This window comes from Physella acuta, unplaced genomic scaffold, assembly GCF_028476545.2.
Source record: "Physella acuta isolate Inbredline_101_S28 unplaced genomic scaffold, ASM2847654v3 ptg000471l, whole genome shotgun sequence".
NCBI lineage: Eukaryota > Metazoa > Mollusca > Gastropoda > Physidae > Physella > Physella acuta.
In genome coordinates this window covers 119615-137612 of record NW_026731990.1, presented here as the reverse complement: position 1 = coordinate 137612, position 17998 = coordinate 119615, and the positions used below count along the sequence as shown (strand labels likewise).

General features: G+C 36.5%; 1 protein-coding gene across 1 annotated transcript; it reads left to right on the top strand.

Annotated features, from left to right (window-relative positions):
* The first annotated feature begins 1908 nt into the window (after window positions 1-1908).
* On the top strand, window positions 1909-17956 carry LOC131943875 (tubulin polyglutamylase TTLL11). The gene is made up of 11 exons (XM_059304176.1): window positions 1909-2800; window positions 3560-3662; window positions 6892-7025; window positions 7739-7914; window positions 8712-8910; window positions 9319-9510; window positions 10721-10932; window positions 11356-12018; window positions 12579-12682; window positions 13708-14040; window positions 16872-17956. The coding sequence occupies exons 1-11, from the start codon at window positions 2537-2539 to the stop codon at window positions 17243-17245; spliced, it is 2754 nt and encodes a 917-aa protein (XP_059160159.1). The 5' UTR covers window positions 1909-2536; the 3' UTR covers window positions 17246-17956.
* The last annotated feature ends 42 nt before the right edge of the window (window positions 17957-17998 follow it).

The window sequence follows — 17998 nt, the reverse complement described above, 5'->3', positions numbered from 1 at the left end:
TAAAGGCATGAACTGACCAGGAATCGATTAGTTTGACTGGTGTGCGACACGCGGGGAGACGTACGCACCAGACGAAATCAAATACGCGTAATCGATCTGATTTGATTTACTGTAAAACTTATTAAATATGGTTGCCGATTTAAAAAAAATGATTTTTTTTCTGTTCACAAAAATGAATTCTATGCGTTGTGTTATTTGAAATCTACACCATGGTTAGGCGTGGTTGTGTTAGTTCTACTTTCATTCTGTTCATTATCGTGTAACCTGCCTTGTTGGCTTGAAAAGGCAGATCGTGTGCAGGCATTATCAATCGATCGATAAGAATCGCTGGTGTTTAATCAAGCGTTGACTCAGGGGCGTATACACCGGCCTCGCTGCCTGGGACTGACTGTGTTTGTGGACGTCTGGGTAACATGGCGCCGAGCGACGTTATGAACGGTAATGAAACACGCTAGGTAGTGTGTCAGTCACTCATTGACTCAGCGGTACAAGCTAGTTGTTAGCGTGGTTGGATGGTCTGTGTTTAACATGTACACAGTTTTAAGAAAAATTGTAATACATTATTTCTATAGGTTCTTCGTGTTCTTCGTAAAAATAATTCAACTCACAAGAATTTGTTCGCGATACATATACATATATATATATATATATATATATATATATATATATATATATATATATATATATATATATATATATATATATATATATATATATATATATATATATATATATATATATATATATATATATATATATATATATATATATATATATGTATGTATATAATACACACACACGTATATATATATATATATATATATATATATATATATATATATATATATATATATATATATATATATATATATATATATGAGGCACGATGCTGGTTTTGCTTCACACATATCCAAATATGCTTACATCGGAAGTATGTACCCGATCCCCCATTACGCCCCACTTAGCGACGCCGCTGTATATATCTAATCCAAATACAGGTTAGGCGTCATCCAGCTACTGGACTGTTGCACTGGTGCACTTTTATGTCAACATAACACACGCCCTAGAGACACTGGGGGCTGCTATGTGTGCCGTGTGTTTGTTAAAAGGTGGTTGGTGTTTGCTGTGGTATAGATTAATGGGATGGGATCAGGGTTAACGGATGCCTAAGGGAGTCAGGTTTAGCTGTACATATAAGATTAGGGGATTATTTATGATATAGAACAAACCTTTATAATGCGCTTTTGAATATACTGAAACAATTGCTTTCAGTTTTTTTACAGGGCTTTTTCTATCAATGTTGTTGATTTTATTTACAGATGTAAACATAATGTAAAAAAAAAATGTATCGTTACCAGCCTGATGGATCACGGGGCAGGTGAAGTAGAGTTAACCTCTTTCTGTGACCTTGGCATATAAAGGGTTAGTGTGGCCAGCACAGTGTCCAGCTGATTTTGCTCTTCCTGCCAATAGTCAGGTACCCATCAGAGCTAGGTGGACTCAGGACGCTATGCGGATTCGATAAACACGGTGTGCGAAAGACAAAGCTGTTACTAAAGTGTTAATTAGTCTATTTAGAGAAATAATCCGAATCAACATAACAATGAAAACGAAATTCAATCTACAACTTATACTTGTTTACTATACGTATTATTTAATTGAGTTGTTTACTTTTTAAATCATTGCTAGATTATTAATAAATCCTAATTTAATTTTTAAAATACACGGGCAACTATAGAAGGATTCATGTACGATAATACATGAGCAATCATACTCCAAAATCAAGTAATTTCGTTTTTTTCGATTGTTAATGTTACCTGTTATCGGTTTGCTTTTACGTAGTTGTTTCCCTTTAATATACATAGCTCTTCATGTTTCTTATATTGCATAGCATAACAATCTTATTAAATACGTTACAGATGTACAAAGAACAGATATATAGAGTTGACTACGATAAGGAAATGTAAAGACATTTAATGAAAAGTAGACTGACTGCAGTTGAACCACGTTTTACCTATGTTGATCACAGGTCCTCGGGCACTAGGATATCAGACAAGAAAGGATGGTGGAGGGTCAGTCACGCATAAAGTCTGCAACTCACTGTAATATAGGCTTTTTATGCAAGATGTCATATCATCACAGTTCTTCATCAAATTATTGTTAAAATAGTTTATGAGTTAATTTTCTATAAAAGATAAGAAGAAATAATGATATTTATTGAGACTTAAAATAAAACAAAAAATGTGCGTATAAGAGAATTTGGGTCATTCCCGAAATTTTTGCTTTCTAAAAACTGATTAAATCCAGTCGGACTTTTAACACAAAAAAATAATGATCACTGCTTAGGTTTAGCAGACTTAAGAAACTTTGAAAATTAAATAAAATCAAGAGTAGCTTTGTGATTATAGGTCCTTGTACTTTGAACTTGTGACTTCGAAATATGAACTCCTTGATACTTTGAACTATGATCTCCATGATACTCTGAACTATAATTTCCGTGATACATTAAACTATGACCTCTTTGAGCCTTTGAACTATGACCTCCGTCAAGACAGAAGGCGAGAAGAAGCTGTCCCCCTACCAGCAGGACCCCTACAAGACCAACTTCCGGCAGGATGTGATCATGAAACGGCGCGAGTTGACGCGCATTGCGCTCTTGAACAGGGAGAAAACTCAGGACAAGCGGCAACTCGGCCAGTCGAGATCCGCCACGAAAAATTTGGTTACTATAGACACGCACAAGGCGCGGAGTAATACGGATGTGGTCAGGTTGGCTCTACAGGACCTGGGTTGGAGGGAGGTCAGTAATGGTAGATGTGTGGCAACACACACATACACACGCACACACATATACACATACAAAGAAGCTAGCACATATAGGCCTACATATTGACACATATATACACACACTAACACACGCACGCATACACACTCAACCACATAAATTTATACACACATATACACTCACAATCACGCACACACATATACATATTCACTTATATACAGTCAGACACACACGCACATAAACACACTTCAAACACACACATATATACACATAAACTCTCAAACAAGCACACGCATACACATAAACAGAGTTTCTTCCAGGCATCTCTAAAAAATTTTACCACCCCCCGAACGAAATGAAATTTATATAATTTATATAGAAAATATATACTTTTAACAGTGTCCGCCCACCCGAAGAAAGTCTACCGCCCCCCCCCCCCGAAAATTTCAAGTGCCCCCCCCACCCCCCGGAGAAAAAAGTCTGGAAGAAACACTGCACATAAATATTCACAAATATACAGAAACACACACACATACACACACGCTAACAAACACACACACTTAGGCTGTATATCGTCTCACTTTACACACATTTACACACAAACACACTCACACAAAATATACACACATATACCCTCACACGCACATACATATTTACACCCACACACACACACACTCACGCCTACACACACAGTTTCGACTATTTATCTTACAATACTTATCTTAACCATTGACCATAACCTGCTACTACTAAACTTGTTTACACTTCTTCCAGTTTCCCTTTCAACGTCGTGACCGCAACTGTGACGTCACGTGGCACGCCATCTCCTTCCATGACCAAGGGGACATCTACTCCGGGCAGGTCAATAAATTCCCAGGTAAACATCCAGGTGTACCAATACACTTTGATCATTTTATTTTTGAGTAATACACACACAGAAGTTCTTCTATAACGTAGTAGAACATATACAAAAACACTACCCATGACTTACATACTTTTTTTTTGAAGTCATCGTTGAGATTATTGAATTCGGAGACTGCGTTCAAGTGCACGCTGAAAGCCAAGTAAAGATACCTTTTCAGAGCTGAGTGTCGGGTGAAATAAAGTTCATGTTTCCATAGAGCTGGTTGGACTGAGGTCTAACGTACTCGGGCCCATGATCCTAACTCGAGACATAAGTCTTTGTTGCCTTTGTAGCGTTCTGCCTAGCCTTGAGTATTACATTCGTTACATTTTTCTTAGAAGCCTTTCTCGAGATTACCGTCGTAGGAGACCTAGCATTAAGCGCAACTTGCTCACCTTAAAATCTCGAGTTCGATAACGAGATCAAAAGGGGATGGTATAAAAATATTAGTGGTTGTCATATAATTTGGTCAGTGCGGCTGTCAACACAGGCTCGGCGGGCTAACCCCAGTGGCGTAGGCAGGGGGGAGTGGTTAGGGGGTTATACCCCCCCCCCCATAGACCCCTCGGTATATATATATATATATATATATATATATATATATATATATATATATATATATATATATATATATATATATATATATATATATATATATAAGTATGAGGGGGTGCAAATCGAAAGTTTGAGAGGGTGGTGCAAATCGAAAGTTTGAGGGGGGTGTGCAAATCGAAAGTTTGAGGGGGGGTGCAAATCGAAAGTTTGAGGGTGGGGGGGGGGTGCAAATCGAAAGTTTGTCCCCGGGTAAAAATTGGACCCCCCCCCCCCCCCCTTGAGACGATCCTGGCTACGCCACTGCTAACCCCACACAAGTCCATGCAAGGATTTTGCTTGCTCATAAGTAACTTTGTTTTATCAACATATATTTCTTAAGAGGCTGGGTTTTTACCCTGTACATGAACATTGTGGGCGCGGGGGGGGGTGTATAGTATGGTTAGCATATATACCCATGCTGCCTTTACCTTCTCTATCATGAATTATGTCTCGAGACTTTTGGGTACGCAGTCGAATACTCTACCATTCGACATTGCCGTCCCTGCTACTTCCACGGTACCCACTAGTTTTTGGAGGGATTTGAAGCGATGCTGGCTAAAGAATATGTATTAAACCGGTTTTATAATGAGAAAGGGAGATGTACTCAATACTTGAGTTACTAACTCCTAATATTCAAAGCCACCACAACCATTCACTATCACCATCTACCAATATCACATTAGCTATCACCACCCACAACCACATCCACCACATCCACCACGATCCACTACCACCAGCCACTCCTACCATTCTCCCACATTCCTCGACCATCTCTTACCACCACCACCCTGTACACTACCCTCACTTGCAGGCTCCCTAGAGATCTTCCACAAAGTGAACCTCTTCCGTTGGCTCTTCCATCTACCACCACCATCTACCACCACCACCTACCACCAACATCTACCACCACCATATACCACCACTATCTGTCACCACCACCTACCACCACCATCAACCACCACCCTCAACCACCACCCTCAACCACCACCATCTACCACCACCATTTACCACCACCATACACCACCACCATCTACCACCAACATCTACCACCACCATCTACCACCACCATTTACCACCACCATACACCACCACCATCTACCACCAACATCTACCACCACCATCTACCACCACCATTTACCACCACCATACACCACCACCATCTACCACCAACATCTACCACCACCATCTACCACCACCATCTACCACCACCATCTACCACCACCATCTACCACCACCATCTACCACCACCATCTACCACCTTCTACCACCATCATCTATCACCATCTACAACCACCATCTACCACCACCATCTACCACCATCTACCACCATCATCTACCACCATCTACCACCACCATCTACCACCACCATCTACCACCACCACCTACCACCACCATCTACCACCACCACCTACCACCACCATCTACCACCACCACCTACCACCACCATCTACCACCACCACCTACCACCACCATCTACCACCACCACCTACCACCACCATCTACCACCACCACCTACCACCACCATCTACCACCACCATCTACCACAAACATCTACCACAACCATCTACCACCACCATCTACCACCATCTACCACCACCACCTACCACCACCATCTACCACCACCACCTACCACCACCATCTACCACCACCATCTACCACCACCATCTACCACCCCCATCTACCACCACCACCTACCACCACCATCTACCACCACCACCTACCACCACCATCTACCACCACCATCTACCACCACCATCTACCACCACCATCTACCACCACCATCTACCACCACCATCTACCACCACCATCTACCACCACCATCTACCACCACCATCTACCACCACCATCTACCACCACCATCTACCACCACCATCTACCACCACCATCTACCACCACCATCTACCACCACCATCTACCACCTTCTACCACCATCATCTATCACCATCTACAACCACCATCTACCACCACCATCTACCACCATCTACCACCATCATCTACCACCATCTACCACCACCACCTACCACCACCATCTACCACCACCACCTACCACCACCATCTACCACCACCACCTACCACCACCATCTACCACCACCACCTACCACCACCATCTACCACCACCACCTACCACCACCATCTACCACCCCCATCTACCACCACCACCATCTACCATCTACCACCACCATCTACCACCACCATCTACCACCACCACCTACCACCACCATCTACCACCACCATCTACCACCACCATCTACCACCACCATCTACCACCACCACCTACCACCACCACCTACCACCACCATCTACCACCACCATCTACAACCACCATCTACCACCACCATCTACCACCACCATCTACAACCACCATCTACCACCACCATCTACCACCACCACCTACCACCACCATCTACCACCACACTACCCTCACTTTCAGGCTCCCTAGAGATCTTCCACAAAGTGAACCTCTTCCGTTGGCTCTTCCATCTACCACCACCACCACCACCTACCACCAACCCCTACCACAAACCCCTACCACAAACCCCTACCACCAACCCCTACCACCACCATCTACCACCACCACCATCTACCACCACACCACCCTCACTTTCAGGCTCTCTAGAGATCTTCCACAAAGTGAACCTCTTCCGTTGGCTGGAGTTCATGAAGACTTTGTTCCCTGACGAGTACGATTTCTTCCCCCGTACATGGTTTCTGCCGCACCAGTTCAATGACTTTGTCAGCGATGTAAGTATGACTTTGTCAGTAATACAAACATGACTGTTGTGTTTGATTGCTAATGATGTTTGTATTGCTGTTGTATGACTTTATTAGCAAAAAAAAGGATGACTGTTCTATATGACTTTGTCAGTTATGGTTACTTTTGTTATGCGTTTATCAGAAGGCCTACTTCTACCATGACTTATGTCTATGGCTTTATAAGCGATGTAATTCTGACTTTAGTGTATGCCTTTGTTAGTGCTTTTACCATGACATGTTTATATTTGAATTTGCCTGTACTGTACACATGGGTCTGACTTTAACAACACTATATTGTTCATGTACGATTTGTTAAATATCATAACTGTGATTCTTTTTAAAAGATGAAAGCCTTATCTAATGTACTGTCTTAGTCACTAGTGGAATGACTTTTATTTAAGACCTAGCAAACAAATGTCACTTTTGAGTATGACTTGAAGGTCATATGTTTCTGTGACCTTGGTATATGCCCAGCCTCATTTACTTTCCTTTAAGTACCCATCAAAGCTGGGTGGACTTGTAGACATTCTACTCATAGTAAATGGATTCGAACTCGAGACATTTGGGTTAGCAGTCTTGTGCCCTACCGCTTTTGTCTATGTCTCTTCAACAATCATAACACGTCTATGTAAAATGTATCTATTTTCGAAATTTATTAAAAATAATAATTAAAAGAAAAAAAAAAATCACACCAATCACAGGTCCGCGCCATGAACGAAAAGAAGCCAAAGAACAAGCCCATGTTTATCGTCAAACCCAGCGAGGGGTCTCAGGGGGACGGCATCTACCTGCTCCGTGACCCCCAGCACTACAACCACAACAACGGCAGGTTCCATGTGGTGCAGGAGTACCTGAATAACGTCTTTCTTGTTGACAGGTGAGTAAACTCATGGTGGTGGTGCCAGATGTGTTTGGGGGGGGGGAGCTAATCACAGTTTTTGGTGTATTTATATCATGAAAAATTATATATAAACATATATATGATATTAATATACTAACAAGTAAATAAACAAACAAACAAACAAACAAATAAATAAATAAATAAATAAATAAATAAATAAAAAATGTATATATATATATATATATATTATTGTATATGTATAATTACATATAAATGCATATATATTAGTTTATGTGTATCTTATATATATATATATATAGTGATATATATATATAGTGATATATATATATATATATATATATATATATATATATATATATATATATATATATATATATATATATATATATATATATAGTGATATATATATATATATATATATATATATATATATATATATATATATATATATATATATATATATATATATATAAGATACACATAGACTAATATATACATATATATGTATACATACATATCAATGCATATATATTAGACTATGTGTATCTTATATATATATATATATATATATATATATATATATATATATATATATACATATATATATATATACGTATATATATATATATACATATATATATATATATATATATATATATATATATATATATATATATATATATATATATATATATATATAAAATGGTAATTTAACATCTAATAATAATATCAAGAAGAACTGATCACACATATATCTCAAGAGTACTCAAGACAAAATGTATGCTTACATTTATATAAACTTTCTTTCCCAGATTCAAGTTTGATCTCAGAGTGTATGTCGTGTTACGGTCTTTAGACCCACTCGAATTTCACATTTGTAATGAAGGACTGGCCAGATTTTCAACCATTCCTTACGAGCAGCCAACCAACAAAAATATGAACGAAACTTATATGCATTTGACGAATTATTCCCTGAACAAGAAAAGTTCAGAGTTTAAAATTTCAGACAAAGTAAGATCCTTTGTTGTTTACTACAATTTAATTTCTTCCAAACTTTCTTTGTTTTCAATTTTTAGTTATGGCTGTATACGTTGTTTTTTTTCATAAAACTCAAACATATTTCTGTCAGAGAAAACAAATGCTTCAGAAATAGGCTATATAAATATAAAAAAATTAGCAAAAAAAAACCTTTATAAAATATTATTTTCAATCGTCACAAATCTTCAATCGAAAGGAGTGAAAATGTTTTATCAATTCCATAAATTAAACAGCGCAAGTGATTTCTTACATTGAATTTATGTTTTATTGAATTTATTTTTATAATTTGTGTCTGTTATTTAAACTTTTACAATCAGTGGGACGAGGGAAGCTTTCTTAATTAATTAAGTTAAGTTTTATTTTCTAAACTTTTACAATTAGGATGACGAGGGCAGCAAGAGAAAAATGTCGGCTGTGTTCAAACAGATGGAGAAAATGGGTCATGACGTCACGGCCGTTTGGGAGAAAATTGAACGGCTGATCGCCAAAACGTTGATCGCTGTGAACGGGGAGCTGAAGGTGGAGTACCAGGCAGCCATCCCACCTGGGAAACCTGGACCCACCTGCTTCCAGGTAAGTCTACCTGCGTTAGTTGAACTGTTGCATTCGTTTATTCGGCGTGGCCTAGCGGTAGAGCGCTAGATTGCTAACCCGAAAGACTCGAGTTCAAATCCGGGTTTAAAGCAATAGAACGGTCCTTAATCTACCAAACTCTGATGGGTATCAAACTCACGCTAAGAAAAGTAAAGGTGGCTGGGAATAGAGCTGACCACATTATCTCTTAATATACCGAGGTCAAGAAATATATGAACTCTACTTTTTCTGCCCATCTTATTCACATCCCATCTTATTCACATCTCTACGTTAGAGGACTCTATGCACATTATAAAGATTATTCTTTCGACATAGTGGAGGGCGGGGGCACTTGAAACTTTAGTAGGGGGGGTACAAATTGTATATTTTCTAAATAAATTATGTATTCTTCTATTACGCTCGGAGGTGGGCATTGCCGAAGAAATGCCTGAAAGAAACTCTGATAGTATATAATAGAAAAACGTGATTGGCCGGTAGAGGACATACTACTAAACCTACATATATTCGAATCTCACACTCTAATAAATAGATAGTTGTATCTCGTTAAGGAAAGTGAAGGCAGATGGTTATAGAGTTAAATAAACTATCATCCATTCATATAATATACACAAGTGAAGTCTACATTGTCAGCCTAATAGACTCTCTGGTTCGAAAAAATAACTTAATGGCGTTTAATATTACTTTCGCATGAATTCCACGCCTAATATTATAATCATGTACGATTATTTAAATATTTATAGTAGAACGCCCCCTCCACAACTGGCTTTAAACTTAGCTTAAAATACCTGCGATACCATCACAGTTTAAAGTTCTAGAAAAATCAATATCCTTTGAATCAATCGAATTTAAACACACCAGAGCATCCAATTAGCGTTCTAAATTTGTTTTTATTTATCATGCTCTGCATTTTGGATTATAATGCTTTTCCAATTCTAGTATTATAGCTTTGTTCTGATTGCATCGCATTAATCCTACTTTGTTTTACTTCTTTGCCACGATATAAGAAATTGGCTTAATATTTCAGTCAATATATTTGATATTTTATCTTTTCAATACAAAGCCAAGTATCATCAATGAACCCATTTGCCATTTTATCTTTTGAATTGTATGTCATGCGCCAAATACCATTTTATTCGCCGTTGAAAAAATGTGTCTAATCCCCACCCCACAACATTTTTTTGTTTAACAGATCCTGGGCTTCGATATTCTTCTCCTTGACAACCTTGACCCCTACCTCCTAGAGGTCAACTCCAACCCCAGCCTCAGCATCACGGAGGAGCACGAGTCACCCTCGGGCAAGGTCGAGTACCGCATCTCGGCCAAGGACGAGAAAATCAAAAGGAAGCTCATCCGGGACACGTTGATCCTAATCGCCCCGAAGAACAAATACACCAGGAAAAGGTACGAGAGGTTCTCACACTGTACAGATTTGAGCTTGTGTATTAGTTTTACTACTAGATAGTTAAAGTATCAGATACACAAGATTTTAGAGGTTCAGTCCGAACTCCTTAAATAACTTAACAAGAATATCTACATACTTTGTTAGGATTTATTTTGTTCTGACTCCCCAAACCCCTACCTTCTAGACTTCCCAAGGTCGGCTGAATATATATATATATATATATATATATATATATATATATATATATATATATATATATATATATATATATATATAGGCCTATATATCTTTTAAAAAAATACAAACATATATATTTATATATAGATACACATATTATATCTATAAATTTATATATATATATATATATATATATATATATATATATATATATATATATATATATATATATATATTATATGCAGACGGCGTCGTCGTAAAGTAAGACGCAGAGATGAAGATGAGGAAGGTGAAGAAGAAAACATGGAAGTCGATGGTGAGGATGCCAAACCCAGACGGCGCCTCGATCGCCGGAAAGAGAAAGCAATATCCATACAGTATGCGGATGGTGAAGACGGCTCGGAGACAAACACGTCTATTTTTGACGACAGGAGACATAACTCTAAAAAATTTACACGAAACGAAACGTGTCGGGTGTTTATCGAAGGAGAAGGCGAGGTGGTGTTTACAGAAGAGGGTCCGTCTAATCCGAAATACTTCTCAGAACAGTCTCAAAAAGAGACGCCGCCTCAAAGTGGATCAACGAAAAATAAACGATCGAACTCTCGTGATAGGTTACCGTCCTTGTTTCCTAAAATAGAAGATCGGGAAAAGGAAGTGAATATGGATGAAGATGAAAACGAAAGTAGCCAGCAAAATGGGCGTCGGTCACCGGAAGCGAGTCTAACAGAAACCACAGACGATGAAGAGGAAGAGGCGTCGTGTCTAAAGGAGATTTTCCCGGCCGTCTACGGAGGCAGCTACAATAAGCAGAGGATTCTGGAGAAAATGGCGGACATTTTTATCAGCTGCCTGGGTGTCAAGGGTACCATGCGGTTAGGTCCAACAATGTTCAGGCTGTTTGCGAGGTAAACTTTGCTAATAATTACAGTACAGATAGTTTAGTATCCCCCTCAAGAACCGATGGTCCATAGTTTAGATGAAGTAGAGTGCTCGATTTTGTTGCATCTCAGCATATGAAGGTGTCTTGTGGTTAAAAACTAGGCAATTTATTTAATCCACTAATTTCAGATACTATAACACAGGAGCCAAACTCGAGACTTTCGGTTTAACGAGTGTGTGCACTACAACCCTACATACACAATTCCATCTGCCTTTTGTCTGTTTAATACGAAGTGAATAGACCATTATAATAATACGTTTTTAAATTAACTAAAAATACTAAAATTGTGAGATTTTGAAAAATAGAATTTCTATAATCTAAAGTTAAAATTTCTTTGGGGTCAGTATATATGTATATATATATGTATGTATATATATATATATATATATATATATATATATATATATATATATATATATATATATATATATATATATATATATATATATATAAATTAGTTAAAGTAAAAGTTAAAAGTGATTACTTTGGCAAATTATCACAATATCACCACCGATTTTTACCTAGGAAATGTCGGCTTAACCAGAAAGGCATCACAAACGCGGCTGTGGACATTTTGTACATCGACATGCAGCGGAAATGGGAGTATTTGAACCCTGACACGTCCGCTGGTGAGTTGACTCTAGACCACATTACAACAATTTCAATGTCGCTAAAGTGCCTTGTTTGTTTCCACCTAACATTGTTCTTTCCCTAACAACAGATATGCGAAATTTATTTTATATATATATATATATATATATATATATATATATATATATATATATATATATATATATATATATATATATATATATATATATATATATATATATATATATATATATATATATATATATATATATATATATATGTTGCTTCTATCTTAACCATACCCGCTTAGCTTAACTCAATTTCGCTTCTATATTTATAACCACTATTTCGTGTTATCATACCTGTTGCACACTTCAAAGGATACGCTGTTTAACGAGATAAAGTTAAATGACTTTATATATCTAGAAAAGCAAATGCGTCTAAAATTTATTGCTTAGGAGGTTAGCTAATATTTCTACGTAAACGTTTCAGTAGTTAAGATTTAAAAAAAAACATTATAAAACGAGGCTTTGGGCGTAAAAGCAGTTTGGAAAACACGGCCCGTCAAAATGGCCCTAACAAAAAGGCCCGTGACAAAACGGCCCCTAACAAAACTTCCCCGAAAAAAAATAGCCCCGTCGAATCATATAGGGTCCTGACAAATAGGTTCCCATTATTTAGGCTCCCGACAAATGGGCTCATAAAAAATAGGTTCACGACATATTAGCCTATATGTCGTGAGCCAATATGTCGTAAACCCATTTGACTGAAACCAATATATGGGGGCCATTTTGTCGGGGCTATTTTGTCTTGGTCGTTAGTAAAAATGCTAGCATGGTTATTATCCCTACGCTAACTCTATCCTTAGCCAATCCATAACCCATATTGCGCCCGTAGTCCATCATTTACCTATCAGAGGCACGGATATTAAAAAATAAAAAAAAACTTAGATTCGCAGTTTTTTAATTTTAATTTTTTTACAAGAGCCTTTGTTAAATATATACAAAATTTGAATGAATACTTCTGGAAACCATGGAAACAATCGTTTATTTCACTACACCAGGCCTGAGCTTCTACGCCTTCGTCGGAGGCTGCTGCCGCATCGCCAGGACAACCTTCAGCGGGAACTCGGAGACTGCCCAGCTGAAGAACTTCATCGCCCACTGCCAAACCTTCCTCAAGATCCCCACGGACCTGGAACTCGAGGCGGCGGCGAGGGCCAGAAACAGGTTCAACCCCAGGAGACAGAGGGAGGAGGAGGAGGCGCCCGGCTCGGGCAATGAGAACAGGGTGCAGGTCACGGATGAGTGGCCGTACCTGCTGGAAGCCAAATATCAGGATCGGACTTTCCCGAACCCACAGAAGAAATATACGAGTATTTTTAGCATGTTGCAGAGTATAAAAAAATATTAAAAAGACCTCATTGAACGATAAATAATATGACTTGATATATATATATAGTTCTTGATATTTAAAACTAAAGTCAAGATAAAAAATTCGCCTGAATATTTAAAGTCAGACGCTTATTTAGTTGAATAATATCCAACCTTAACCGCACAACTTATTGCCCTTGTAAAAAATGTTTGCAAAATATATTAAACACATGAAATCCTTTTGCAATTTCATTTCTCTCGATATAAGATATCATATTTTTCTTTCATCATTGAACATTTTACCAATTTCATTTGCAATCAAACGTTTTACAAAACGAAGAACAGACATAAAAGTGTTAAAAATAAATAATCAATTACATAAACTTTTCTGATATATATATATATATATATATATATATATATATATATATATATATATATATATACATATATATATATATATATATATATATATATATATACATATACATATACATATATATATATATATATATATATATATATATATATATATATATATATATATATATATATATATATATATATATATATATATATATAAATATATGATTAGCATGTAGTTCCAATTTTCAAAAACGTATTCCTTATGATCTCATCAATTAATCTTCTTTTCAATTTAAAAAAAATGTTTATTTGTTTTGTTAATGTCAAAAGATACACCTGTTGATTGTTATTTTATTTATAAAAAAAAATTCTAATTGCTCAACGATTGCAAGATATGTCTCTCAACTATTGCAATAAAAAAATTGTGTACACATAATTCTTCTTTATCATTCATCATCGTACATGGTGCTGAATTCGCAATAATTAATATAATTTAATTAATCTCATTACAAGTTATTGTATGTTTTTTTTTATGTTTTACGTTTGTGATTTTCTTTTACCTATGATTAATTTATTAATTTTTAACATATTTGAAAGTTTTCACTTTTTGTTTAAAAGCCAAATTTTGTTGTATATAACTTCTTTTTACGTTTATTAAACCCTTTTAAAGAAAAGTTAAATGTCGAATATTACATAAGCGACAGGGTAATTAGCCTTTGAAGTGTGCTGCTATGTTGCGTTACCTGTGATACTTATTTATTGGGATTTGGATGGAGTGTTGTGTTAATGGGTACATGTAGTGTCGTGCTGTATAACAAATATAACTTATTTGTATTTATTGGGCTGAAATCGTTGTGTACATGGGCATATGTATGTGTGGTATAATCTGTATGTTGTGATCTTCATTTATGTAGAAAATTCCTTTGCTCTGCTTCAATTTTCTTTTATATAATACAAAATTACAAACTGTTGAATTACCACTTAATAAAAAATAAAATAAAATATATTTCTAATAACTTATCCTTGTTTGAATATTAACTGTACTATGATTTATTCTCTCAGTCCTCTCTCTCTCACTCTATACCCACACCCATACCCACCCTGAGATACACGCGCACACACACACACATACACACACACACACACACACACACACACACACACACACACACACATATATATATATATATATATATATATATATATATATATATATATATATATATATATATATATATATATATATATATATATATATATATATATGTTTGATCTTCAATTAAAAAAATTAGCAATGTGAAAGTATAATAATAACTAGAGAGATCATTAAATTCTGAATTACATTTCTCGTATCTTTAAGCCCATATACGATCTATTCCATTTTAACAGTGGCTGATTAATTTTACAACAGAGTACATATATCCTACACACGCGATTTATACACACGTTTTATAAGTATAGTCTTTTAAAATTATTTTTGCTAATTATGTACGTTACCGCTATTTGATTCATAAAGCAAATGTAGCTTATCGTACTAAACGTAATCCTAATGGTATCTTTTGAGATTGACTGGAAACTCCCAATAACTATATTCTACAGGGTAAAACAAATTGTAACAATGCTTCATTTTATAAACCTATTAAAAATAAAGTTAAAATAAAATTGGATATTAATATTTGAAGTATTAATAATTGGAAAAAATTGGAAAACGAAAAGTAGGCCTACTTGAAAAAGATTAAGGATACCTTTCTTTTTATTAATCAAAGCACTAGTTTGTTTCGCTTTATTAAAACAAACTTGTATTAGCTAATTTAAAGGTCGTGGATTTCATTTACTTAAGCCCCAATTTTTATTCAAATGTTTCTGGTAAATATCTTTAATGAACGTATTCTTTTAAAGACAACATGAGATGGTTGTACTATGTTTGTTTTAATTTTCCGTGAAAAATATTTTTGGAAAACCAATAATATTAAAAGTACAACAATTATTTTTTTATGCCCACAATTATTAATCAACATACACAATTTAAAAGATGTTTAAAACACATCTCGTAAGTATTCCCTGTTTGGGGGTGGGGTGGGGGAGGAGGAGGGGTCTCACGGGGTGGCGGAATATTGGTAGGCCTACACTGATAACATTTACGCTCTAAATGGTTTTGGGGATTTGATTTAATATTCCTCAGGTCCAAAATCTTTTCCCGTTCGCACAGGTGAAGTAGAGTTCATCTATTTCAATGACATTGGCACACGAGGGATAGTTTGGTCAGCACCATGTCCAACCGTTTTGATTTACCTAACGTGAGCCAGGTACCCAATCAGAGCTGGGTCGACTCAGGGTTATCCTACAGACACAAGCTCGGGATCCGAACTCGTTTCTTTCGAGTCAAAGGTCGTGAGCATTCATTGAGTTACCCGTAAAATAGGCAAAGTAGGCCTTCTTTTTGACTAATACAATAAAAACAATGATAACATTTTATCTTACCCAGTAGGTCTGTGTTTTCTGGCCTTCGTGAGCGCATGCTACGAGTTGGCCAGACGTGAGTTCTACTCCCCCTGCAAACACACCATGCTGCAGAACTTTCTCGACTACTGCGAAGACAGCATGAAACAGGGGACACAACCCGTCAAGCCGCCCCGCCCGCGCCGAGGCAACAAGGGACATAACCCCACATCGGTGTCACTCTTCGCCCGCAATACAGTAACGTCCCTTGAAGATGAAGCCGTTCAGATGTTGACTGCGTACGCAGCTAATCGTCAGCCATCTTTTTTTGAAAATATTCTGAAGCAGCTAGAGGCCGCCGGGAAAACTCAGTCAAACTATGCAAGTAAAAAAGGCGGACATGACTTTATTTTTAACAGTTGATTTTTTTTTACAAATATTTTGTTGATTTGTGTATTTTATAAATATATGATTAATCAATAATGTTATTTTGTGTAGGCTATTTTAGAAATGATATGTTAACTTGTGTATTTTATAAATGTATTATTTATCTTAATGCTAATTTGTGTATTTTATAAATATATGATTTATCAATAACCTGTTAAAATCGCTTTTATGGTTTTAAGCGTAATATGTGTATAAATTCACAAGCAACATAGACACCACACATGAAGCGATATACAGTATTTGTTCTTGTCTGATATCCAAAAGCTTGGCCTACCGTATTTATATTACTGCAATATGTTATATATAACGGATAATGTGCACGATGCTATTGTTTGTGTTAAAATACAGAACAGAATGTGTGTGTGTGTGTGACACTGTGGAAGTGTGGGGAAGATGGGAGTTTGAGTCCCTTTGAAAATGTCTGACCAACAATTGATTAAATAACTTTAAAAAAATGAAATATGATATGCACAAAACGATAAAAATTCCAGAAAAATAAAATGATAAAAGACGGTTGCCTTAAGGTAGCTCTTCAATACTTCCAAAAAAGCGTTTTACTTTTTCAAAGTAACCGTTGTTAAAGGTTACAGACATAAATAAAACAGCAGTTATTGGCCTTGTTAAGGGTTGAAGACGTGAATATAAAAGCAGTTATTGGCCTTGTTAAGGGTTGAAGACGTGAATATAAAAGCAGTTATTGGCCTTGTTAAGGGTTGAAGACGTGAATAT

What these genes read in the sequence shown, in the direction of transcription:
- LOC131943875 (XM_059304176.1), top strand. Translation starts at nt 2,537, where the DNA reads ATGACCTCCGTCAAGACAGAAGGCGAGAAGAAGCTGTCCCCCTACCAG. An exon ending in AGGACCTGGGTTGGAGGGAG is followed by an intron (nt 2,801 to 3,559) that starts GTCAGTAATGGT and finishes CACTTCTTCCAG; the next exon opens with TTTCCCTTTCAACGTCGTGA. An exon ending in GAACCCTGACACGTCCGCTG is followed by an intron (nt 12,683 to 13,707) that starts GTGAGTTGACTC and finishes TCACTACACCAG; the next exon opens with GCCTGAGCTTCTACGCCTTC.